Source organism: Manacus vitellinus, unplaced genomic scaffold (genome assembly GCF_001715985.3).
Source record: "Manacus vitellinus isolate BGI_N305 unplaced genomic scaffold, ASM171598v3 scaffold_1_pilon, whole genome shotgun sequence".
NCBI classification, from domain to species: Eukaryota; Metazoa; Chordata; class Aves; order Passeriformes; family Pipridae; genus Manacus; species Manacus vitellinus.
The window spans coordinates 13431403-13458557 of record NW_021939396.1 but is presented as its reverse complement, the minus strand read 5'-3'; the positions used below and the strand labels follow the sequence as shown (position 1 = coordinate 13458557).

General features: G+C 40.4%; 1 protein-coding gene across 1 annotated transcript; it reads left to right on the top strand.

Moving 5' to 3' along the window:
• The first annotated feature begins 619 nt into the window (after window positions 1-619).
• Window positions 620-21589, top strand: SLC30A8 (solute carrier family 30 member 8). Its single transcript, XM_025896029.1, has 8 exons — window positions 620-699; window positions 8897-9105; window positions 13011-13157; window positions 16813-16966; window positions 17431-17620; window positions 18014-18119; window positions 20330-20464; window positions 21444-21589. Exons 1-8 carry the CDS (start codon window positions 620-622, stop codon window positions 21587-21589), a joined length of 1167 nt encoding a protein of 388 aa, XP_025751814.1.
• The last annotated feature ends 5566 nt before the right edge of the window (window positions 21590-27155 follow it).

Sequence of the window (27155 nt, the reverse complement as noted above, 5' to 3'; positions counted from 1 at the left end):
AATAGTAAGCAGTCTCTTCTGTTTCAAACCATTAGGAGATAATATGACCGGAGTAGAAATCAGTCTTCAGAGCAACTGCTTACATTAAAAGGCTTGCACAAAGCCGGAGTGATGGAGGTTTGCTTTCCTCACAAGCCAAGGAAGCAGAAAGGCAAACAGGGGTTTGACTGTTTCCAGGCAAATGGGCTGTTTTAATCACCTTCCTTCTCCCTTTCTGTACGTCCATACGAGCGTGTGTGAGGACTTTGATGTGTGCACGCTGTGCTTGACCCCCAGCCCACGACTGCAAGAGCACGCACCCACCGCGTGACCAAAGAGCATATCCAGCATCAAACATGGAGGGGAAAAAAGAAAAACAAGGAGTGAGGCCTGAAACATCCAATCTGCTGTGCTCAGCAAGTTACTGGTTGTTATGGTAGTGACGCCATCGGGACTAGGAAAGCAGCTTTCTCTCGCAGTGGGATTATTGAGAAGATTATTAAAACATTTTCATTTAAAACTATTTGGCAGAGACTTCTGCATAAGTCAAGAGGACATTTCTGCCCATATCTTCTTCCAACAGAGACAACAGAGTTTAAGGGGGAAAACAAAAACAAGCAAAACCCCATCGACTTTCCTTATGGCTACCAAAAAGGGTCTTGAAAGAGCTTGTCTTGTGAGCGAGAGGGACACCAAGAAGTACTCCTTGGCCCTAGACAGGTAACACAACTCTTTGTTTCCTTCACTGCCATTTCTGTCTCTGAGCAATAAGAGATCACCAATCTGCTGAGGGACTGCAGGAGTTAAAGCCTAGAAAGTTTTACAGTGTATAAAGGGAGTATCTTTTACTACTTTCAAAATGTTTTGTTTGATTTTTTTCCTTCCCAAACTTTCTTATTAAATGTTTGAAGCATTTACTAGACAGCAGTCTGATGTGTCTGCATATGTGATGGATTGAACCAATCTACTGTTGAAGCAAGTGTCTCCTGCTATGTATTTTATAAGCTTAGTAGATTTATTGTAGGATGCAAAACCTCATGGATTATGCTGCAATTTTAGGTTGAATTATAATCGTGCTATTGACACCGTGTTTGATTCAAAGCTCCTTCATGCTTGAATGTCTAAATTATCCATTTGGTTTGAAAGAAAGGCGATGCTTTATTCCCTTGGATGGTCTATTGGACTTAGAGCTGAAGTACCTCTCATGTGCCAGAGATCTTGTGAGTAAATGCTTGTTTGAGTGAAGAAAGATCCTCTGAAAACGTAAGATATCCTGTAGCTTGGGTTAAAAAATTAGTATAAATGTCCATCAGAAAATAGTTTTGCAGTTTAACTTATTTTCATTCTTCCTTTTGACTCAGACCAGAAAGTGTTTTTAAAAGAAAATAGCTGCTCAGTTACAGCTTAGCACCTCTTGACATTTCCATTATCTCATTGGTTTTCAGGTTATTTATTGCCTGGCTCTCTTAAAAAGCGTGGGACAGAAACTTGGCGTAAACACTGTCAGTTCCAATGGAAATCTGTCTCTCCACGTTCTTATACTGGGGTCACTGCCATCGTATTTTAGTCGTTTGAATGTCTGGGTTATTATTTAAATATTACTATGTGGCTCCATAAATATACATGGCACTGTCCAAAATGACTTTTGTGGTAATATTTATATTTCAGAAAGATCCCATATGATTCTGCAGTTCATTTTAGTTACTGAAGACTCTCGGAGTTTTTTTGAAAGTTTGCAGTTTTGTGATTAGAGCTTCAGTGCTTGAGGTCCTTTGGTCTCTCACCACCTCTGGACACCAAGGACAATTCTGGACAAATCCTGAGACAGGGGCAACTGTTAGGCTGCCTTCTGAGGAAGCCCTTGGTTTCCCTGGATCACTGGTAACAGGGAATATTCCTGGTAAGAAGAGGGGTAGGATGCACACTGGGGGAAAGAATACCTGGCAGCTGATCCTCCCCTCTGAGCTGACTCACCTTCTGGGGGAGTTGATTTGTTTCTGATAATTATTTCTTAATTTAGGGTTGAAGTTAGTTGGGGTGAATTACTGCAGCAATTGCAATTGTTGGGCTGATGGCTGCAGCTACCTCCAACAGCCCCTGAGCTGGAGGGCTGGTCCCAGGAGGGTTCCCCAGTAGCAGTCCTGAGGTGGCTGAGTGATGGAGCTCTCCAAAATGAGGAGGACTTGTCATCCAGCCATGTGGCTTTTGTGCTGCACCTCCATTTGGCTTTTTCTGTCAGATGAAATCTGATTAACTGCACAATCTAATTAGTCTGTCCATTCCCAGAAATAACCAGAAACAGGGACTGAGAGCCAGTCTCCCTCCTTTTGGGAAGAGCTGGCAGCCCAGGGTTAGTCCTGCTCCCCATTACAACCCAGAAGTGCAGGTTGCCAGCCCAGCTACCTGAGGTGCCAGCCCAGTGACCCAGGGTGCCTGCCCACGGGCCAGAGCCAACCCATCAGGGCATGCAGCCCACTGGGCTTGGGCTTACACAGACCAGCTGCCTGCACAGCTTCAGGTGTCTTAAGCTGATCAGTAGCAATAAGCTCATTTAGCCTTTGGTATAAATTAACACATTTTTCCATTTCCCATGTGTAGGCTTAATGAACAGCTCTAATGCTTTCTACAGACTTTATTTTGCATACAGGTTGCATATTTCTTTGCCATCCTCCAGCTTCTTTCTTCTTGACACGTGCCATCATTACGATACACATGGAACAAACTGGTTTTATCTTGACCATGTGAGTAGGAAGCCTGAAAGCAAACCCCTTTCCTTGTACTCAGGGCTGGAGGAGGGTATTTTGCACATGCCAGGCCTTCTGTAGTCACTAGCAGATTTGGGTGCATTGAGGTTTCCCATGCTTAACTTGAAAGGCTTACAAGGGGACGGGCTTTAACTGAGCCCTCTGAAAAACAGATCAGTTGTAAGCTTGAAGAATAATTCACACTGGAAAGGACCTCAAGGAGGTCTCTGGTCCAACCTCCTGCTCAAAGCAGGGTCAGCCAAGCCATTGAACAAGGTTGCTCAGGGCTGTCTCTGGTCAAGTCTTGAAAAAAATCTCTCAGGATGGAGGCTGCACAACCTCTCTGGGCAATCTGCTCCCATACTGAATTAACCTCACAGTCTTTTTTCTTTTTTTCCTCATATTCAGTCTGAACTTGTTTCACTTTAGGACCAATGACCTCATTCTTCCTCCATGCACAGCAATAAAGCTCCATCTTCTCAATAGCTTCCTCAAAAATATTGGCAGGCTGCAGCCAGGTGCTTGTGGAGCCACCTTTTCTCTAGACTGGACAAGTCCAGTCCCTGCAGAAGTGCTCCAACCTTTAACCATCCTAGTTACCCTCTACTGAACCTGCACCACTTTATTGATCTTTCACATTAGGGACACCAAAACTGGAAACAACATTGTAGATGTGGTCTCACGAGTCTGTCTGTCCCATGTGCATTACTTTTGATTCATCCACCCCTGTAAAATTTCAGAAGGCTCCTGTTGACCCCTTCCTCCAACCTGCTTATGGCAGCCTTGTCCTCTAATCTATCAGCTGCACCCTCAGGTTGGCATCATCTACCAACGTGACCAGGTGCACTACACCTCCTCCTACAGGTAACAGACAAAGACATTACACAGGATGGGTTTCAGGAGAGGAGACCACTTCCCACCAAGCTCGAGGAAGGGTATGAACCATAATGATAAAAGGGTCTGAAGCTGAGCGCTCAGAACCTCCCGCTTCATGCAACAAGTGTTGTCTGTAAGTCATTCAAAGAGATATTTGTATCATCTCTCTTTAAATTAGGTCTGAACTAGGTGTCTAAGATGGTTTTCCATGGTCTTTTCACAATCAGTTATAGTGGTAAGAGAGATAAGTTTTTCCAATTATTAGCCATTTATTATGCTATTTTTTTATTTATTATCACCTATCTAGTGATCTAGATAACCACTTATCACAGTCTAGATAATAGCTCAACCAAATTCCTGAAGTTTCCAGGAATGAAGACAGGCCAGATGATTTTATTTCTTGCTGGCAATAGATCAGTGTAATATAAAATCAGTGAATATTCAATATCCCACTTCATAAATCTGTGAATTTACCTCTGATTGTGCCAGTTATACTGTGAACTAGATTTTGGCTTGATTCAGCATGATTTTCTGAATTTCTGATTATGTCCTTTATATGTCATTATAGTGGGAATTTGAATACCATCACACAGTGAAACTCAAGGCTTTTAGTCTCAAGGTTTTGAGTTTTATTCTGTCTCTGAGACAAGAGAAAAAATGAGTGGGGAACAATTCTGAAAGCAAAAAAAGATGTGTTAAAACCTTAGGGCTTGTCTTCATGCAAAAGTTTTAAGACAGGGCATTAAGGTGACCCGTAGATATTGCTGCCTATCAGTCTTAGGCTCATGGTTGATTCCTATCTGCCAGGCTCATACCAATAGGCAAAAGTTTGAAGCAAGCCTGGGAGATGATTTCTTCGGGTAAAGAGTGATTTGTATAGCAAGCACGTAGGGAATATTTTCTTCTTTTTTTGCCTTCCTGCAGGCAATGTGAAAACTCTTACGAGATCAAAGAGTCCTCATCAAATAAAGGCTTTCCACCACTCATTATGCTTTACAGAAGTCAATGCTTAGGAAAACTGTAGGTGTTTTTCATGACTTCTGAAGTGTTTTAGCTGAGGGCCCTGTGGTTATATCTCCTTTGTACTGGCTTGCCAGCTTGTCCCAGTAGCACATAGTATTTTAGCAGACTTAGCAAAAACAATCCCATCGCCTTTGCCCTCCTGTTGGTAACATTAGGACCCTGTAGAAAGGACTAATGTCTAAGACTGTGTCTGCCCAGTACTGGCCACATGCCATCTCTATTATGCCCACTTCAATTATGGCCACTTCATCTCAGAAAGAAAATTAGAACGAAGATAGTAAGTGGTATGAAACAGAAATTAAATGGTTAGGGCATCAGCTCAGAAAATTGATAGTTCAGAGGTATAACAATGATACATAAAATCATGAATGATGTGATGAAGGTAAACAGGGAATAGTCATTCATTATTTCTAACAGTACGAGAACTAATTAAAATAGCAGGCAGACAGCTTCAGAGTAACAAAGGATGTATTATTTTTACACAAATCATAATTAAATTGTGGAACTCAACACTTTCAAGTCAGCTGGGTTTGTGGAATAAAGATCTGTAAAGGGCTGTTAGACAGGAGCTCTGGTTCAGCCACCTCCCAGCCTCCAGATTTGTGTAGCTGGGAAGCAGTCCCTCTCTGGACATGTTCATTTTTGGTTCTTTGTCCTTATGTATTTCCTTCATGGTCATGACAGAGTTTGGATACTTGGCTACATACACCTTTGGTTTATCTCCGGGCAACTACTGCTTTACTGTTTTGCAGAAGGAAATTTACTGACAATACATTTATATATATGGGGCCAGGCCCTCAAAATGTGATTAAATAAAATAACCAAGGCACAAATTCCCAATTACTAGACATCTAAATGTAGGCAAATATATAAATATTTGCATTTATTTTGTACCCACAATAAGGAAAATGAGAAACTGGACAGCCGGGCTATTAACAGGGTCTTAAATGCCTTGGAAATATTGAAAATCAAAATCAGAATTGTGCCAGAATAAGGGAGGTGACTGTGGTTTTGATAAATTTTGCTCTGAAGGCAGTTTCATTATCCTTTCAGGCACCAGAAAATTACTATTTTCCCTTGTGAAGGAGATGATCTCCTGTGGGAAGTACAGTGATTCCAAATTTTGCTCTTTTGACTGGGGAACTCATAATGGTCTAGGAGGATGGCAATTATTCCCATCAGCCTGCAGATCAAGGTACCCAGCAGATCAAGTGAAAACAAACAAAAGGAAGTTGTAATAAAAAGCTGTTGCTAATGATTTGTGTGGAATCTGCACTATGTATTAATATTTTTTACTTTCCCCCTTCTGGGCATGACTCAGTAGGAGCCTTTCTGTGACATTCCCCTGACTATCTTTTTTACAAAGAAAAGAGAATTTGAAATGGAGAAAAGATTATTTTTTTAATCTGTGACTCTGTAATGTGCAGGTGCAGAGATCTGATATTCAAAGGCTACATCTCGCTCTAACACACTCTGAAGGGGTTTCTGGTTTAACAGAGCTGATCTTTGCACCTTAAGCTTTTGATTCACACTTTTATAAAATTGCCTCTTAGATTCTTTTAATTAGTGGCAGGCTGCTTTTGGAAGAGAAAAATAATGCACAGGAGCTGGCAGGAGTTTTTGCAATTCATCAGGCCAGATGCTGTTCTGTGAGTTCAGTGAATGCTCACCACCTCTGGCAACTGGGGCACTTTTATTTAGGTGCCCTTTAGACAGAAAAAAGTGACATTTGTGGGTTTATGTTTTCTCTGTTTGCTTTTGCATCTGTCCAACAATATCTGTGGATAGTGCTTTCCTGCCCCTCTGTGATGCCCCAAGGTTTGTTAGCTGATAAAGAGACCTGAAGATTAAAAAAAAAAAAAGGGAGGGGGATCACAGAGCAACCTATTTTGTTAACAGCAAGGAAAGGATTTGGTGGCTCAGAAATATGCAGCTGCAATTTTGCCATCCCTGCCCTGACAGGCTGTTGAGCTGATCGTGACTCATGTAATTAAGATGATTTTAACATTTAATGCCAGCTGATGAAAATTGAGGTAAGGGGAAATTAATTTTACATGCAAACTATAGAAAAGCATTGGAAGTTAACTCCAGAGAGAGATCACGATAAAGAAAATCTTGCCTGCCCTGATCTCCAGGGGAGAGTGAGAGAACTGCAGCATTTTATTCAGCCATCTGGAAGGAATTAATTTGTGGTACCTTCTGTGTCTAATTCATCAGGAAAATACTGTACAAAAGTGACACATGAGGACCCTGATGAATGTAAAACTAAAGGACTGGAGAAGGACTGGCTAGTGGGGACCCCAGCTGCCAGACGGGTAGCCCGTTCCCCAGACAGCCCAGCTCCCATTTATTCATTGTTGTGAGGAAAATAAAGAAAAATGCTGACAAAAGGACTAAGAAAACTCACTGTCTCCAAGCACCAGGCATTAAATCTGACCAGTTGCTCTTTCACACAAGCTCCTCACATACAAGGGGAATCAGTCGCCTTCACTGAGCAAACAGAGACCACATGCTAACCAGGCTGGGAAATGGGCTGACTCAGGGGAATGTTGCATCCTTGGAACATCTCAATAATATTTACAAAACCAAATCCACACTGATTATCTACAGTTGCAGGGCTTGGCTGCCAAGGTGGGTCAGCTTTTCTCCTTTTGCCAGCACCTCTGTGGTGCTGGTGAACACAAAAGGCCAAGGCATCCATAGCTCTGCAGGTGCCTTTGCCTCCCGCCCATTGGTGTGGGGCATCTGGCAGGACTTCAGACCCGCTGAGCAGCTGCAGCCCTCTCAGGCTGCCCATAAAAAGCAGCTGGAAAAAGCTTGTGATTTCAGTACTGTTTTTTTCTTGACATTGACTACTGCAGGTTGGCAGCCACCAGCTGATTTCTTTCCAGCAAGATTTTAGGCATCTTGACACTTCAATGATAAGAAACACTACAGATAGTCACTTGGATCCATCTTACTTCCTGGACCACAGGTTTCCTTCACTTAGCTGAAGAAACAATTCTTCTGTGTCCCAAAGGAAAGTCTGAAGTCAGAATGGGGAAAAGAGGCTGTTATTACTGGGGTAGCTAAGCCTAGTCCCACATCCTGCCTCCAGGCTAATTTCAGACTTGAAATAAAGCAGTGGAGTTTGCTGTGTTCCTGGGTAGGCCCTGCACATCCAGACCTCAAATAGCTGCAGCTCATGGTTATATGGATGTTATGTATGTGCATCTCAGCAGAATTCACCTTCTGATGCCACAGTCCCAATACACGGTTATCACATCAGGAGTAGCTCTGGCAACAAATGTTTTATCTGAAGAGATGTAATGGTTTTCAGTCGAGCTTTCTAGGACAGAGTGAGCCTTTGGGTTTTTCTCAGTTGAAAGGTAAAGAGAAGGGAACGTCCTTGCTCACCAAACCACCCTGGTGGCTCCCCTGGGACAGTCTCTGGGTTACTTTAGTGAAAGCCCCAGATGTCATGGCAATCCAGGAGCTCCCACAGTTGTAATGCAATGGCCTAGGACCTCTCTATCCCCACTATGTATTTGCTGTGCAGGAACCCTGACAGGGACAACACTGAAGCTTTTTGGCAGAGTAGATTTGGCTGGGAAATCACCTTGTGATGAAGAAATGCTTGAAGAGCCACTTCTACTGAACTTCTCACTATTCCATGAAAGCGGTGGCACAAAGGGGTCAGCATACTATGAAAAAATTATTGCTTTGATTTTTTAAATACCTTTGAATTTTCTATGCTCATGTTCTGCAGGAATATTGGTAGTTTTTGTACATATCTGGAAATTTGAGATAAAATAGTTCTGCATGTAAAGAAAGGAGAGAAATATCTTTAGCCATTTATATTTGAGAAAAAGTTTTTATTTTTTTACTGGTCTACCTGACAAAGCTATTGGGAATAAAATCCTGAATTTTTCAGTAGAATTGTCTCCATGATATGCTGAATTTGGTAACTATTCGCATGAGGTACGACTTTTTGAAAATCATATGGTGTGCAAGAAATACACAGCCTAAGAAAGCCACCCTGCATTTCATAAACTGCTAAATGATGTAGGAGAGCCCAAAGAGCTGGGAAACACAACCAGAGTAGTCATTTCATGTGCAGCTCCCTCCCACAGAGACCTGCTTGTGCAAGCAAGCCTCTTCTGTGGCCTGTGCTGCTGTTCCCAACTCTGCTTTTATCCTTTGAAATTAATTACATAGTTTCTGGGTCTGCAGGGCTAGAAGCCCAAATAACCAGGGTTTTTCTTTTTTAACCTCTGTTTCTTTCTATCCTGAAGGATGAGCTGGCTTCAGAAGAATTTAAATGAAGACAGGCAGCAGCAGGAAGCAGAAGTTGCTGAAGCTAATCCAGCATATCACTGTCACGGCTACTCACAGGCCTATGAGAACAGAAAGAGGGAGCAGCATCAAGCCAGGAGGAAGCTCTGTGTAGCATCAGTAATTTGCATCTTCTTCATGATTGCTGAGATAACAGGGGAGTATGTGTGTTCAAAGAGAGCTCAGTCTGGTGCCCAGCACAGCCACATTCATGCCTTCTCTGTACACTGTGCCTGCAGGGACCCACAGTGCACAGAGGTGAACCCACCTGGGATTATATAAACCTCCTTTGTCACCAGTCATTAAAAGAATCATGGGGGAGGGGTGTGTGTGGGGGTGTTAAGTGAAATTATCAAAGTATCTTTATATATTCATTCAAGGATTGCATCTGGGTAGGAATACAAAGATCAGTTAATAGCCTGAACTGTTCTCCCAGGTCTTTAAACTTGACTAGAAGTGACTAGCATGTCTAAGCATCATGTCACAAAAGGTTTCTAATAAACTGGATTTTTTTTTTTTTTAAAGATTAAAGGATTTTACATATTTATCTCGGCCAACAAGACTCAGCATTGATGAAGGTTGCTAGCAGTATAATCTGATAATAAATGCAAGAATCTTCACAAAATCCAGGGAAATCCAGGGCCAGATTTGCCATCTGTTTTTCTACAGTTAAGTCAATGTATTTATATCGAGCACGTTTATCTTTTAAATTGGCCTGCTGGTGTGTCTCTGGATCAATGGAAGATTATTCCCCCACCTAATTAGCTTTCACTTCTGGACCCATCCTACAATATCCAGTATAAGTATTTGGCTTGCTCATACAGCATTAGCTTTCTTTTTGTCCCACTGGTCTGCTCTCTCCATGGATTCTGTGATATTTATGTCCACCTAATAGTTCTTGGCTCTTTAACTTGCCCTTCTCCACAGTGAGGTGAGGTAGGGAAAGGCATGAGGAATCCCACAGACTTTTGCCATATGTGCTCCAGGAAATGTAACAAAAATCAGCCAGGAAGGCCTCTGAAACCCATACTTTCCTAGCTCAGGGACCTCTGGAGCCCCATGAAAATGAAAGAGAAAAGCTTTGTCTTCCCCACAGGTGAGAAGTGGAGGCACTGAAAGAGTTGTTGCATTTCTGCCTTCTCCCCTGGCTGCCAAACCCAGCAGGGACTTCTCAAACTATTCCCTCCCATGCTCTCCATCTGCATGAAGCCCTGTTGTTTGTAGGTCACGTGCATTTCCCCCGTGAAAACCCATGCATATTGCTAATCCCCATGCAGTAATTTCCAGTGCCAGAAGTAATGCATTATTAACAAAACCATATAATCAGTAGGCTTAAGTTTGGTGAATGCAGCAATGCTAGAGGATAATTGGAAGGACAGATGATATGTTAACTAAATGTTTCATTTTGCTTAATGAATCATACAGCTTTTTTGCAGTGACAGCTTAAGTAACAGGCTTGAAGACCATTTTGCTTCAGACCATTAAACTTTGACAAACCAGTTATTAACTGCAGTTACAGACAGCACTCTATGGAGATTTTTGTAATTATGAACCATACATTTAATTTTTTTAATCATTAAGCAAGACTGCCTCTGCCTGATGATTGACCACTGAGTGACTGACAATTTCTACTGCTTGTGGTATACAAAGCTATAAACATCCATTGTAGGGAATAATAAGCCATAAAGGCCCCTTGTTGGGAGTATTGATACAGGGCAGTAAAAGCCTATAACTATTACACAGGCTTTACTCTTGAAAGTAAAGGATATGTTCCCCTTCCTTCTACTCTAAGGGTAAACAGCTTCTGCGGGCATTATTATGTTAAACAGAAGAAACAAAACTACATCCCTCTCAGAGAGGTTGAAACGTTGTGCTTCTTTGAATGCCTAGGTATTTCCATGATATTTTTGCTCAAGCCATCTCTGCTTGCCATTACTGCTGTCCCAGAAGAGCTGAGCCTGATACACTAACTGTCCTTGAAAGACAATCATCTTCCATTCTTCTAAAGCAGACCCATCACAATCTCCATAGATTTGGAGATATCAGTCAAACCAATAGCACCTAATGTAAAGCCCTGATATGAAAGTAGTTTCCAAAGATTTTTAGTGGCTACGGACCAAACGTGGATTTCAAAGTACTTCATTTCCATTTGGGCACTAGAAAGAAAGACAAACCCTGCTTGCATCCTCATGTCAGAACAGAATATAAAGACTTGACCAAGTTGCTAAGATAAGCAGACTGAGATCTCAGAAATTCACCCAAGGCATTAGTTACACCAACAATACATAAAGTAAAAATTTGCAAACATTTTTCAAAGGCAGAAGGCTAGAAGCAAGCTTTTGAGAAGCAAGCTTTTGTCCCACAGAATATGGAAATTCAATGTCTAAAATGCGATGGGGTTTTGCATGCAGCTTGTGTTTTACATATTTGTTTACTGAAAGATAGCTGCTGCCTTGGTTGTTAACATCTGTGCACTGTGAGACAAGCCTTCTTCCTTTTGCTATGCAAAACTGCCTCCCACTTGAGAGTGAAAGTCTAAGACCTGTGTCATGACCAAAAAGTATATGTGTATTTATACCTGTGCATGTCCTGGGAAATATCTGTTCTGCTGAATTTACTGCAAGGAATGAGGTGCCCCCAGATTCTGCAGCCATGCTTACTCCCTTCTGGGAAGTAACTTTCAGGCAGTTGTAAATGGGAGGCAACGGAGAAAAATAATATATGCCTTATATGCGCAAAATACATTCTCCTGTGGTGACAAAACATATGATGTTTGGTATTCTAATCTAAAATCTGCATACAGGAGGAAATTTAACAGTCCATCCTGCTGGCATGAAGACCTTGCATCTATAAGGAAACAAGAGATGTGCCTACATGTCCCTTTGACAGTGGTATCCTGCCAAAGGTTTGAATGAGTCATTTTACCAAGTTTGTCAGGACTCATTGATTCTCATATGGATTGTGGTTAGGAGAAATGGGTGAGCTGAAATTAATTAAATGACTGAAGAATGGAAATGTATTGCCAAATGCAGAAACTAGATATTTTGGCTCTATTATTTCACATTTCCATTTTTCTACATTTGCACTCTGATGAAAAGATTCTCCTGCTGTAATGAGTTGGCAGGACATGTAATGAGTCCTGCCTGTGATCCTTGTCTTCTCCTACAGCCACCAGCAGTGGGGATAGTTTAGAACAAACTTTTAGTTCATCTGGGTTTGCCCTTCGCTCTGAGACATGGTTAGAAGAATTTGGCAAAACAATGATATTTGGCTTAGTGGGTAAAAGAAATGTGGATTACAATAACCTAAAATGGTTTGAATTTTGTGTTTGGGGTTTTTTCTTTAGAATTCACATAAAACCCAACCCTGGCAAAATAAAATTATATTCAGCCACATTTTTTGAGCTTTAGCAGGAAAATTAAATCATGCATTACAGATGCAAAATGATAGATTAGTCCTGAAAACAGAACATTTTTCTCCATGCCCTCACTAAAATGGTTAGTTGTTTATCACAGGCTTTCTACTGGGACCTTTCCATGTATTCCTGTTTTAGTGTTGCCTGTGACAAATAAACAGTCAGGCATCCAGCCACCCAAACCTCAGGAAGAACATGCATATTTTCCTATAACAAATAGGAAATGAATCCCATAAGCTACATCTCTGAATGTTTGTACATACATAAAAATATCAGTGTTCTGTGAAAAGATAGTGGGACAATACTGGAAAAATGATTCCTAATACAGCTTTTCATGAAGAAATCTAAAATATACTAAAATAGTCACAGTAAAACAGTCCAACAGTAAAATAACCACAGAACTAATGTATCACAACTCTTAATGTTCTTAGGTCTCTCTTTCTCACAAAGAAATTTGGCTTATGTGTTTCTATTAATTCATACCTTTTATTACATGAATGAGGTAGAAAACGAAACGATCTTTGAAGTGGTTTGAGTCTTGTGTATGATGACTGAAAATTGAGTGTTCCCTCTTATTCCCAGCAAAGCAGGTCTTGAGTCTGATCTGGTTGACTCAAACTTCTGACCAGAGCGATGATGCGGATGTGTGTTTCACACAGGTGGGCAGATCGCCGGGAGCCTGGCGGTGGTCACGGATGCGGCACACATCCTGGTGGACCTGACGAGTTTCTTGATCAGCCTCTTCTCACTGTGGCTTGCCTCCAAACCTCCTACCAAACAACTAACTTTTGGGTGGCACCGAGCAGGTAGCAAACATCTCACAGTATGGACATGTGGAAAGGGAAAGGTAGATTATCATAACCAGGGGCTGGAAAACGTGCTGATGTCCAACACAGTTCTGCAGGTATTTAGAGACAGCACACTAATGCTCTCAAAGCCCCCAGGACTCAAGACAAACAGCAAGACAGTGAGCTTCAAAGAAGTAAAGAGCATCTCTTATCTACAAGTGTGTCTTTCAGATTACTATTTACTATAGTTTTGGGCTGGTGCTAGCTTTGGCTGAGGTAACAGCAATTTCCCTCATTGAATTGAGTGTGAGGAGGACTAAGCCCTCAATCTGTAATGATAGAAACACAAGTTTCTATCAAAGCAGTGATACCCATAAAAATGAAGGTTTCCTCTATTTATAAAGAAAATTATTAAATTATTTTAAAAAGTCAACATTACATTTGTAGAAAAGTGAGATCCTTTAGCATTTACCCTTTTCTAGATCCTCTCTCTGCAATTCTCTTTATCATTGCTTGTTTTTATCAGATGCAAACACAGGCAGATTTTTAACATACTCTACCCTTAACCAAAATCAATACTTTTACCAATGACACCTAATATCAAAAGCCCGATAATCAAACACAAGTGTTTTTACAAAGACAAGACACCAGCAAAACATTAACCATGAGAAAAAGTTTCTCGGAGTATGAGTCTGTTCAAGATTTAGACACCTAAATACCAATGCTACATATACACGAGCACATATAAATACAGGGTCTGATACAGTCAACAGAAATGTAGACTCCATTCAACTGCATAAACATAGAAGTCTAGTGCTACGTCCCTAGAATGTCTGTCTTATGCATGGGAATGGCAGCTGTCGCACAAGTCCCGCAGGAGACTGCACAGGATGCCAAGCACAAGACCAGGGCATCTCAAATGTGATCAGACACTCATAGTTAAGAAACTAGTATGTGTTCCCAGTCAGCCAATGGAGCAATCACCATTAATTTGACATCCATTGTTCATAAAGGTAGCTTAGCTCACACCTGCAGGCAGACATTTCAATTTAATTGTCTCAGTCTGGAAGTGAGTCTCCTGCTGGATGTCTTGGGACTCAGTTTAGTTGCTTGTATGTGGATGATTTGTGCTTTTTGAAATCCAGCTGCCACTCCAGAAGTCTATGAATAAATTATACACCTTGTGTTAAGCCATACATGGAGATGCCAATGTGTCTCAAATGACTTTAGACACCTGTGCACCCGAACCAAGGACTCAGATGATAAATACTGAACATCAAGGATGTTCAGTATGAAGGCCCAGAAGCAGCTTCTGGCTCAGGATGTCTGTAGGCCAAGGTTGTTTGTAGCCACAGAAAGTACCAGGGAAGACATATGCCATGCTCATCCTGTCTTTATGTAGCTCCCTAAGTATATTCTATCAACTCTGCTGGAAACAAACTGGGTGAGAGGGAGGTTCAGTATTACTCAAGCACTGCTGGTATTATAGAGACAACACACAGCTGAATTTTGCAGCCTTAGAGAACTACTACTTACCATCAGTAAATCATTCATTACTTTTTGTGTTTATGCTCTCTTAGCCTGGGGGAAAAAAAGTGAGAGACTTCTCTCTTGCTGATGTAGGCAGGTTCAGCCACCTCATGTAACTTCATCCTCAGTCTGAATTATATTATTTCTTTTTCATTGCAATGCAGAAGTTCAAAATCAATCCTTTCTTGCCTTTTTGTATGCAAAGAGAGCCCTATATCAAATGTTAGAGGCTACTTAATTGCATTCCATGATTGCTATCCTGTTTCTTGCTTATTTTCTCAGCTATATTTCCAGTGTAATATGCAGATGGGTACCTTAATAGAGTAGCCAAGGGCAGTCAGGTGACAAAGTCACTCTTCACTGACTACCAAGGTCTTACATGTGCAGCCCTCCACGATACTGGAAGCTGTTTGTTCACTGCTTCTCTCAGACTGATAGATATTGCCATGAAAAGACTGTATGACACGGTTCAGGTTTAGCAGAGGCCATGTGAATGCCTCCTGCCCTCCAAGCCAGAACCAGTGCAGCTACTTTCAGCAACATAGATTGAAGCACAAAATTGAGTAAGACTGATAGTGTGAGCCAAACCTACTTCCAGGTACAAAAACTCTCTTGCACCTCAGTTTCCCTCTGCTATGATTCACAGATTCCCACACAATCCTACACTATTGTTTGCTGTACTCTGTTAGTGATAGTAGTTCTAAAGAAATTTACCTGAGAACTGAGTGCTGCTAAACTGGTCTGTAAACTTAGCTAAACTTTTGCTAAGATAACACATTGAAAATTAATATGTATTTTCACCTATGTAGGTAAAGATGAATTCTAACATATTCTGTTGTGGAGGATATGCACACATCCACACAGATATGAACACAGGTGTTCATAAAAGCTGTTGGCTGCTTTCATGCCCATGACAGCACAGCCATCAACACCTTCAGTTGAGCCAAATTTGCACTTTCAACCTGTAACCTGCAGAAAAAAAATTGTATGCTTTATTTGAGCTTCTCTCTATTTTTAAGCAACACTAGATTCCCCTGTCAGTGCATTTTCATTTGTTATTTGCCAGTTTTAGAATAAAATGGTTATTTGATAAGTATTTGGAGCCTGGACTGCTGCAAAAGGGGTGACCCTCATAAAAATATATTCAAAATCATAAGCTGTTTTCAGGGATTGTTAGTGGAATTCTGTGCAAATGCTTTCTGGCTATCTACTTCCTTTCACTTTACTATGAGCTTTCATTTTCCCTGGTACTCTCTCAGTTGTGCTCACTTACCCATTCAAGTCACATGGCAATTACTAGTCCCACGTCCTATTAGAAGCATGCTGCACATTCATGTGCACTTCCCTGGACCTCTTCTATGGCAGTGCAATAAAAGGTGGCCTTGGGGACTGGATTTATTTGAGCCCAACTCAGAGCCAATAGAGACAAAATTAAATTTTGCTGCCCCAGGGAAAAAATAACTTCTTTTGTTCTCATCACAGCTGGTGGCACAAAAATGATTTTGTGGCATTGGCAGGACGAGTTCCAGGATAAGTTTTGCTGGCAGGACCTCTTTGGGGGCTGTTACTGCTTTTCTCAACTGTGAAGTGATAAGAAGTGTGCAGAAAGAGGGGAAGGTAATGGACAGGGATTATGTCTGCCAGTGGGTTTGAGTGAACTGTGGCTTTCTCCTTCCCTCTGACTTCTGCTCCTGTGATCAAGATAATCTTGTTGGGGAAGGAGGGCTGGTCTTTGGAGTTTTCACACCACACTATCAGGGCCAGGAAACTACACAAGATTTGCTCTTTTATCCTTCCTTCTCATTATAGTTCTTTTTGCTCCTACCAGAACTGCCCAAATGATCTTTTTCATCTCTCCAATTTCTTTGAATGACACACAAACCAAACACTGAAAAGGAGCCAAAAGTAGGGGCAGGTAGAACAGGGTAAGGCTATCACATGCATAAGGCTGCCCTGGGAAGTCACTGGATTTACTATGACCAGAAAGGGGTTTAGCCCATTCTTTGTATGCATTCTCTGCCAACATACAAGAAGCCAGTCTCCTGGCTATAAAGCTCAACAAGTCTGGAACCATTACCATCAACCTCTTAAAATTTCTTGCATTTCTGTTCTGACTGTTAAAATCAGATTGTTTTATTCCTAGAAATTCTGGGAGCTTTGATGTCTATGATAATTGTCTGGATGGTGACTGGCGTGTTGATATATTTGGCTAGCATGAGGCTGCTACACCCTGATTACGATATTGATACTACAGTGATGCTCGTTACCTCTGCTTTTGCCGTGCTCGCCAACATCCTGTAAGTTATTTTGTTTTCCTCTCCATATAATATTTGAAACTTGAGCCTGCTGCTGTAATTCAATAAAAAACTATATAGAGACATTGGCCTCAAAAATATTAAGTACTTATGATGTTCATGAGGATATGGAAAGGAGCAGAGAAGAGAGATCGTGCTTCTCATTGAAAGTTGCAGTTGCTCTCCTACTTTCTGTTAGCTGCCACACTGAGAAGGCAAAATTCCAGGAAAAGATTAATCTCCATCTCGCTTTTTATTCGATGTCAGAATATTCAAGAACTCTGTAGAAAATGAGGTCTCATTAATTACCCTGTTCACAGACTTTCTTGTTTGTATGTATTTCTACCTAATGTGTCAGATTTTACCGTTCAGCATTCAGAAGTGAGAGGGGTGATGATGTGTGTGACATCACTGCTTTCAGAGATGCAGTATATCCGCTGGTATTTGCAGCTTTACGTCTCTTGCAGACTAAGCCTGATTCTGCACCAGACCGGCCACGGGCACAGCCATGGGGCACAAACCAGGGAACACGTGTCAGCCCCTCGAGAAAAGCCAGCTCTGAGCAATGTCAGCCTGCGGGCAGCCTTTGTGCATGCCGTTGGAGACCTATTCCAGAGCATTAGTGTGCTAATTAGCGCACTTATCATCTTCTTTAAGGTTAGTTTTATTAGTTCACTTGCCTTCCTTGCAATTAAGGATAAGTGTTACTTTCACAGCTTTGTGACACCGGGTACTCTGTAAATATTTCCTCTGTCTTAATGATACACATTGTAATTTAGTCAAAGAGAACTATACTTGGGAACTGAAATGACTGTTGAGAGTGTAACACTTGCTTCTTAGTGTTCCAAGCGGATACTTCAGTGTCTCTCCACTTTGTCGTTTGTAGCACCTTCATTTTCTGTACTGAGGCTGAGGCTCCCTGACAAAGGAGGCCAGCACTCATTTTGTACTAGATGAATTGAATATATTATTTTTTGATATTAACTAATTAAAAATTCCAATAACAAACAAAAATGAAATTAACAAAGTGATGTGTTCATATTTTTCTAGCCAGAATACAAAATAGCTGACCCAATCTGCACATTTGTGTTTTCCATCTTTGTTTTGGCAACTACCATCACCATTTTAAGGGATATTTTGATTGTGCTAATGGAAGGTAGGACCTGATTCCAGAATCAATAAACTTATATTTTGGGTTTGTTTTCTTCTATCTCTTTCTCCATAATGCTTATATGTGCTGAAAAATTATAATAACACACTTCTACATCAGTTTCCAATATTCTTAAGATTCTGATCATACTTTAAACTACTTTTAATTTTAGTCAAAACTGTAAAAATCAGTGTATTGGTGTTTTGCTAATGAGCTCTGAGTTGCTTTTGTCTGTCGAATGTGTAGCATTGCTTTTTATCACCATTTTGGCATATGAGATGCCTACTCACCTCATTCATTGTGTATTTCCTTTACTTGTGTGAAATAAAAGTCTTTGTGGAAAAAAAAAAAAGAAAAGAAAAAGACTGTGCCTTGAACTGTTTCTGTTAAATGGATTGAGTGCAAGAGGCAGAAGTTTGAAAGATTTTTAGTTACACCAGTCTAGAAAAGCAAGCTATTGGACCTTCCCAGTCATGTTCAAGTGCACTGGAATAGACAATTCTCGGTACATCAGCAGCAAGAAGAACTAAGCTTAGCAATATTTAATCCTGTCAGCTATGGGCTTGAACATTTGATTTGTAAGGCCAAATGACTTGAGCATTCACAGAGGCATGTTTTTGCCTTCCTCACACTGAATAATATAATGCAACCTCTTTCTCAGCCATGAAAACAGAAGGATTAAAGGGAAAAGTAGCTCTAATGGTGCAGGTTTTTAATGGATACTCAGTATGACTGTCTGCATGGCTATTTACTTCTCTCTTTCACTTTGCATCTACTTTTGTTTCAAGAAATAATGTTTCCAATATTGTTTTACAGTAAAGCTTCATTCTAGCGTTGTTTTGCTTTCAGTGATTGTGAGATAGAGATACATCCATGTAGAAGTGTACCTAGACAAGAGTGCAGCAACTGGCTGTATTCTGGCTGTCAAAAAATCAGAAGATGTCTTCATTACTGAAAAAAAATCAAATTACCAGGAAGGTCTGGCAACCCCTGACACCTATGAGTCTCTTTCTCAGCAGCGACTCCCAGCTTCCATAAGCAGTGCTGACATGCCAAAATCACAGTGCTCTGATCCTGCTTGCAGCAAGACCTTTTACACTGTCCTCCTGGAGAGGGCTCTGAAACCAGGCTCCTCTCTCCTAAATAGCATTCTGCCCAGAATTTTCTGAAGACAAATTGGATGTTGGAGCTGGCGCTGGAGGTGGCTCTTATGCATCCAACCTTGTCCCAGACCATCAGCTCCACAGCCCCTGTGACTGACTGTGTCAAGTAGGCACTGACTGTCTGTGGTTTTCTGTAAAAGAGCATGAGCATGTCAGCTCATTAAGTCAGTACTCCATAGAGCATATCATTCTTGTAATAAATGGATAGGACAAAGCATACAACACTGAGGTCATTGACAATTATAAATAAGTATCAGTTAAGGTATGAAAGACAAAATTAACCAATACTGTGTTCATCATTATTTTACTTCATAACTGGTGGAATTAAAAATATTTTTCAGTTTACTGATCCAAGCAGATCATGATGAGCATCCTAGCTCATAGCTGCTCACATGCATTTGCAAATTCCCAGGCCTCACTCCAGGGATTATGTGTTGTTAAACTTCTTATTCAAATTTGGACTTAAATTAAACTCTGAATTTCATGTTGCAACTCATCCTGTCGCAATTGTACTCACTCTGAATGATGGTCACCACCATCATGTATTGTAAGAAGGCTTGTCTAGGAAAACAACCACTGGCTACTCAATAACTAGACCTGGGATCTAATCTCACTTAAGATTCCTGAGTCAAAACATTTTAATCTTTACATTCACCTTTCCTTCCCTGCTAAATAGATGCTTCTCTATTGTGTGAATGTATTGAGGACAAAATACCCAGAGGTGTTCAAGTGATGCCATAGAATCTGCACTCACAAAATATGTTGGTGCAAAACTAGGACATGTTCTGGTTAAATAGCTCATCCTATGTAAACTAAACCCTCAGGGTATCTCCTAAAACATGCATGAGTCTACACCTTCCACGGACAAGTGTATAACAAGGGATAGGATTAAATAGCACAGTGAACTCTGAAATAGATGGGCTTTCAAAGCATTAAATATTTTTATAAAAATTATACATCTTAAGTGAATAAAGGTTCATGATGCATTTTCCTCTATCAATCATCATTTCTATTCCTTAAAATATTCTTTTCCCATCAATTTCTCCTTTTCAGGAACATCAAAAGGATTTGCTTATGATGAAGTGAAAGCAAGAATTTTAGCAGTTGAGAAAGTGGAGTCTATTCACAACCTTCATCTTTGGTCTCTGACAATGAATCAAACTGCTCTGTCTGCTCACGTTGCCACAGGTCAGTAAATTTCTGTAAGCAGGGAGTAAGTATTCAGCTGCTGCCTAGTAAAGGTCAGTCTTTCCTGATTTGGATGAAACTGACTGTATATCAGTTGCTTGTTAAAAAACTTGGCATGATTTTGTTGGAAAAACAAAACCAACAACAATAACAAGAAAAGCTCTCAAATCCTCCTCTCGGAAAACTTGCCAAAACAACAGGGACCTCTACTTAGTCCAAAATTTGAAAATTACAGAGGCTGTGAAGCAAGGAAGTAAACCACAAGGTATTTTCAGACTGTATTTTTTTCACAAATAGATTCTGGAGTGGATTTGTCAAACTTGAAAACTGTTGATCCCTATAACAAAAACTTACAGGGCAAATCTGCATTGCAGATGCATCTCTAGTCATAAAACAATCTTTAAACATAGTTTGGAATGTAGAGAAAACTCCATGGGAATAGTTAATATTATAAAATATTTTTTAAACTGTAATTCTTATCCCAGTTGACAAATTGTGCACTACCCAGATCAATTTTCTCATCCATATGTTTGCTTTGTATATATTAAGGTCTATTTAAGAAAAAAAATCCACCTGTGTTTGGCCAAGGACAGGTTCAGTGGTGAAGTTCTCCATGGTGTCCCTACTTCCCAAAAACAGAGGGTCTATCAGCCACCCAAATCACTTGGCACTGCTGCTACTCTTTGACTGGATGAACTAATCTTTATTAAGTATTTCTGCTTTCCTCCAATCTTCTGCCAAACTGAATTTCTATGGTGATTACTCTTAGCTTAGCTCTTGCCAAAAATTGCATATTCCAACCACATTTGAATGAACAATCTTTTGCTGACATGGAGGTTCCTGAAAGAAGGATAAAAAGGACAAGAAACACTTCTCAAACGAACTTCTTGGTACAAGTTTCTGTCAGTAAACATTTACTTTTCTTTAAAGTATTATAAAAATGTATGTATTTTGATTATTTTCTGCTTGCTATCTATAGCAGACACAACGGACAGCCAGAAGATTTTGAGAGATATTACCCAAGCCCTATTTGAGCACTACAGCTTCCACTCCATCACTATTCAGATTGAATCAGGAGAGGATCAGAAACAAGACTGTATCTTCTGTCAAGAGCCCAGGGACTAAAGGGAGCAGTACTCTGTGCCAAATAATGATTACCCCTCTTACAGGTCAATGGAGACTATATTTGCTGGTTTATGTAACTGATTAACAACAAATGGCAATTAACTGACATAACAAGCCCTGCCATTGCAAGCAGTGCATGGTCCTTTCATTGCTGGTATCATCTACCATGAGAGAACATGTATTGGATCCATCCATCAGCCAGATCGCCTGTCCATCAGCAGTTTCTTTCAACTACAAGGGAAATTTCTAAATTATTCTTGACTAAAGCAGCAGATTGGCACTAAAGCAACACTTAAAGAGTGGCTGTTTGTAATTAAAGGTAACAAAAAAACTAATCAACCTTCAAATTACCAACAGACCAATTATCACAAAGCGTAATGAAATGTACTTTTAGTATTAGCAAAGCTCAACAAATTACCACAAGGGATGAAGGGAAAGAAAGTGATGGTGGCATGTGCTTTCCCTGCTTTTTGGCAGACACTCCTCTTCCTGATACATGTAAGTATCAGATGTGTACCATGCTCTGCAGCATGGATCACAAGAGTATTTACTCCATTAACATTTGGCAAATAGGTCTTTGGTTTTTTAGCTAGCCCTCAGACAAACTCTTTTCTGCCAGACATGAGCAGTATTCTCTACTATCAAGACAGCCCATAACTCATATAGCACTGCATCAAGATGAGTTATGATAGAAGATTTGAGGTGGACTTTTGCGTGTCTGTGTCACAAGGTACCACTGAGTCATGACAATAAAACAGATCAGGTGCTCTTAAAAATGAAAAAATAATTATGGCAAGGGAAGAATGGGGCCCATTATGAACATCCTGTCTAGTGTCATAGTTCATGGTACAGCCTGTGGGGTGTTCCCCAGTAACACTACATCCTGAAGTTAAAAAAACTTTTGGCATGTCACACAGCCATTCACTGTAAAGGGAAGAGAAGCATCTCTCCTTCAGGTAGCTAATTTCCACATTTCCTAACAAGATGTGTGTTGTGGGTTAGGAATGGTATTCCCCAATTTTATGTTCCTACCAAAACATTCCAAACCACGTGCTGCTAGCTCACTCCCCCGTTTCCCTTCCCCCTCCCCTGCAGCCAGATGGAGAAGAGAATTGCAGTCACAAAAGGTAAAGATTATGGATAAAGATAAGAACAATTTACTGGAAACAGCAACAGAATAAGAAAATGAACAGTAACAGCAACTATATTAATAACAGAGTGTAAAGAGGTGAACCATTCCCAAGCGAGTGCTCACCACTACACCACGCGTAGACCCCCGACAATACCTCACCGTGCCACCACACTACATGACCTGTACAGAACCCCTTCCCCTGTCCCTGGAAAATGTTTTGTGGTGTTGTTTTGATGTGAGGTAGTATAGAATAACCTCTGTGTCTTAGCCATGCCCCCTCCTGGCTACTGCAAAAATCAACCCTGTCTTGGCCAGAACCAGGGCGAAGTGTCAAATTTCCCTCCTTTTTATGCCTGAACTTTGCCTCCTTTTCATGGCAGAACTTTGAACAAAGAGTCAGGTCTTGCTGTGCCTCTATTTTTGCCCAAGCAACTGAATTAAACTCTCACCTGTTAGCAAAAGCAAGGGTTGCACTTCAAAATGTATGCTCCAGTGCTTAAAAAAACAACTTCAATTCTACCCCTGGCCATAATAATGCAGTTTTGTTTTCTCTGTGGAGCTGACCTAATGTTTTGCCACTCCACAATCCTCTCTCCAAGAGCTGTAGGGCTCACCTTACTAACAGGTTTGTTAGAACAAAATAAATTATATACCAAGTGATACTGAGTTTCTAGACTGACAGGTGGAAGGACCATTGTGTTATTAAGGTATAAGTAGGCCTTGCTTTTTAGGGAATTAAGTTTTATTTACAATAGGTTCACGTTAATTTTCTATTTTATCATCCCAAGGAGATTAGAATTTATTATTGGGACTTTTGGCTACGTGTAACACATAACTATGTGATGATGGATTGACATATTAAGCTGGCATTTGTTACCTGGTAGGGGGAACAAGAAATTATTCTGCTTTGTGGAAGATCTTAGTCAGGTAAACCTCCCACTGAAATCAGATGAGATATTAACGCAAAACACCCGCTAAGAATTTCATGAGTATCTCATTATTTACCAGCTTGAAAGAACTGAGACCACAGCAGTGGTATTCAGCACAAGGATAAAGACAATTATTGCCCTTCACAGCCGAAACTCCAGAAGATAAGGCACAGATAAATCAAAGCACAGTAAGAAATTCTAAATGGAGAAGTTAACTTGTATTTTGGTTGGTTTCTCTTCTGGTATAATTTAGCATAGCTATCTCCTACCAAAGGCAACCCAGCTGTACTTGTTAGGTAACCTGAGTATTCTTTTCATTAGTTAGGGAGAACAAGTTAATAGTGTGGCCTTTATATGAAAAAAACCTATCTTTCCAAATGTTTGGAATAAAATGAGGACACAGACCTGAATATAATAGTGACTTCTGCAGCACAGTTTTATGGTCAAGGACAACATAAAAGATAATGAGTGGGTGACAGAAATGCCCATATAGGACACAGATTCAGTTCTGAGATTTGGGTCAGGGTAGAGAAAAAGACAAGAATTTTAAGAGCAATAGTGGATCTTGGAGAAAATTTAAAGAGAAAAGTGATATGGTCCACAAAGAAAGTTATGCTGAGTAGTAGAGCTGTGAAAAAGCTGGATGGAAGCAACACAAGAGCGACTGGAAAAAAGAAGATGCAGCAGTCAGCAAGAGGACTGCTGAGGCTATCATGCAAATTAATTGAAAGGATGGGAAAGTGTTTCATTATGTTTTGGAAAAAGGAGCAGTGAAATATAGAGATACAAGGAAAGAAGGATATAATCCAAAATAATGATACTTTATAAAAAAAAGTGAGGGAAAGTTATAAAAAAGGTTTAAGAAAGGACTGAGGGAGCAGCTTCCATCCACAGTAATGTAACCTGGGTATGGAGTAGTAAAGATCAGGGCAGGAGTGGGGAGGTAGAGGAGAAGTCTGGGTTTGTTAGCAGCAGTAGATGTATTTCAAGCAAAAGAATTTAACCACTTATCTTTAGCAAAAGCTAGAGACCTAAGGGAATTTTACCTAAACATGATAGATTGAAGATGAATTTAGAGCAAATATTTACCTGTAGTTATGAATATTGCTATAAGGAGCTGAATCTTTAATGCTCCAGCTATGTATATGAATGTAAAATGTATGTTTGTTCTTCATTCCTGTCTAGTTTGATCCTCAGGGATATTATCTTGGTACAAGGTTGTTTTCAGAATACTGTCTGACTGGCTGAGAAGGATTTCTGCAGAAACGCTACTGCAATGTACAGAGGCTGAGAAGTCAAGAGACGATTTCTAGACTTGTCTGCTTTTATTAACTTTTCGTCCTTTTGATTGTCTGAAAAATAACTACAAGAAAACTGACCAAAAATTGCTATCTCTAAATCATTCACTACTGTGAAATGGAAAAGGGTTTGTCATGTAAGTGGTCAGTTTTCAAAGCCTGACTGTTTTTTGATGGAGTTCAGTTCATATGGGCAAGTACATGGCTTTACTGGGTAGTCCCTACTGAAATTTTATGAACATAAGTACATTCATTTTCCTCTAAATTTTAAAGTAGTCATTTTGCATCTTGTAAATTATATATTTGTCTGGTCCCCTAAAAGCACTCTCTCTTTTTCACTTTCCACAAGGATAAGGAGTTTGTAGAAAGTCAAGACTTTTTGGAGTAGAAATCACGAAATGAGCAAATGCAGAACTTTCCTCTTTCAGCACTGACAAAGAGCCTAAGTGCCAATAGTGTGCTGAGATGACCATCAAACAATGACGGAAGTATTTATAATTACTTGAACTGGGAACAGTTAAGGTACAACAAATCTGTCATTAACACCAATGAAATAATCTCTTACTGTAACTAAAGCCATAGGTATAATTCTGTATTCTCCTCTCTGAGATGTGATTATGAGAACTGCATATGAAATTGAGGATTATATTGCCTACTCAGCGTGAGAAATCACAACAGTAATTCATCATCTCTGGAGGAAAGCAAACAGATATCCCTGACCGTGGCAGCAAATAGTGGCCTAAGCAACAAGGACTGTGTAGGTCTGCAATATGGTTCTTTTCAATGTCAAGAGGTTGTATCAGTTTTTGCTCTCAACACTTTTTCTTCTGTTGGAAAAGCTAGTATGCCCCAACACACCTTCCCCAGTGCCTTCCCCCCAGCCATAGCAGACGTGCTCTCTTTTTTTTCATCCCCTTTGAGTATTGTTCCCTTCTTCTTTGCTCTTCTATTTTTCCCCACTTGGCTTGTTTCATCAATGCTCTATTACCTGCCTATTCAAATTTCAGTGCCAGCATATACTTACATGTCCTTACATATCCTTTCTGTTTATAGCCCTTCCCATTTCTCTTCATCCTGTGTGTTAGATAAAAGCTCCTCAGAAAAAAACTGCCTTTTGCTCCATGTTTGTTGAAAATATGGCATAATGAACTATCTTTTTTCATAACAGGGACTTAATAAAACCAAAGAGAAAAAGCCATTCCAGCCATCACATATTGGTAGACATCAAGCACTCATATGTACTTACTTTGTACTAAAGTCATTTAGAACTTTCATCACCAAAAAATTATCTGAACTATCTCCAGCTTATGATACTCTTTCATGTTCTCAAGCTTTCTGATAATCTCTTTCAGCTCAGAAAAATAAAATCCTTTCTCACCTGAGTACATACAGTTTAAACAAGAAAGGAATTAAAGACATCCTATTGCTTAACTACCTCCTTCAACTTCTCTCTGCTTGGACTTCGTGTCAGACAGTCAGTGTCTAGGAAGAGTGCACTGCAGCAAATGAAGCTTTGGATAGCAGCCTGGTGGGAACAGTGTCTGGAATGGGAGCACAACAGAGGGGTTATTACATGGTTACTGGAGAACATTCAGAATTTTCCATCCCAGGTGTTATGTTGATGAGAGACATGTCTGTTTTTCACTACAGTCTCAGGGTTTGACTTTTGATTTTTGAAAAAAGGATTAAAAGAAATGAGTGAACAGAAGGTAGAAGGGTTGTATTGTGAAACATTCCTGGTGGCAACAGAGACATTTTACCCCATAGCTTGCACTCTAACAGCAGGGCTCTGTAGCTTTACCTTCCAAACTGCACTGCCACATGTTCTTCCAGGCTGTGCTGTCTCTCCTTACCACACACCATAGAAACTGCCATGGCATGCAATGAAAGGTGTCCTGCTGGGACACATGCCATATGACTCCTTGCATGGTACAGCTACGAGCTTCTCAGCTACGGGCACCCCTCCTGAATTGCAAGGGCAGAACCACCATCCAGGCTTTGGTGATCACTGACTTCTTTTTTCCTACTGTGTAGTTATATTCTGTACTAATTTTCTTCTTGGAGACTGAAGCTGACTGGAACAGTTTATGTACCTTCTGTCTCAATAAGAAAGAGCAGGAATTCATGAATCATGGTACAACCTGCTAATCCACAGAGGCATAAGGCACTCTGGGCTAGCTCCTGGTCTAGTCAGTAATTCTGACATC

Bases quoted from the DNA above. Each gene is read 5' to 3' on its own strand.
- SLC30A8 (XM_025896029.1), top strand. From the start codon at position 620: ATGGCTACCAAAAAGGGTCTTGAAAGAGCTTGTCTTGTGAGCGAGAGG. The intron at 13,158-16,812 runs GTAGCAAACATC...TTTTATTCCTAG, and splicing joins TTTTGGGTGGCACCGAGCAG to AAATTCTGGGAGCTTTGATG. The intron at 17,621-18,013 runs GTTAGTTTTATT...ATATTTTTCTAG, and splicing joins CACTTATCATCTTCTTTAAG to CCAGAATACAAAATAGCTGA.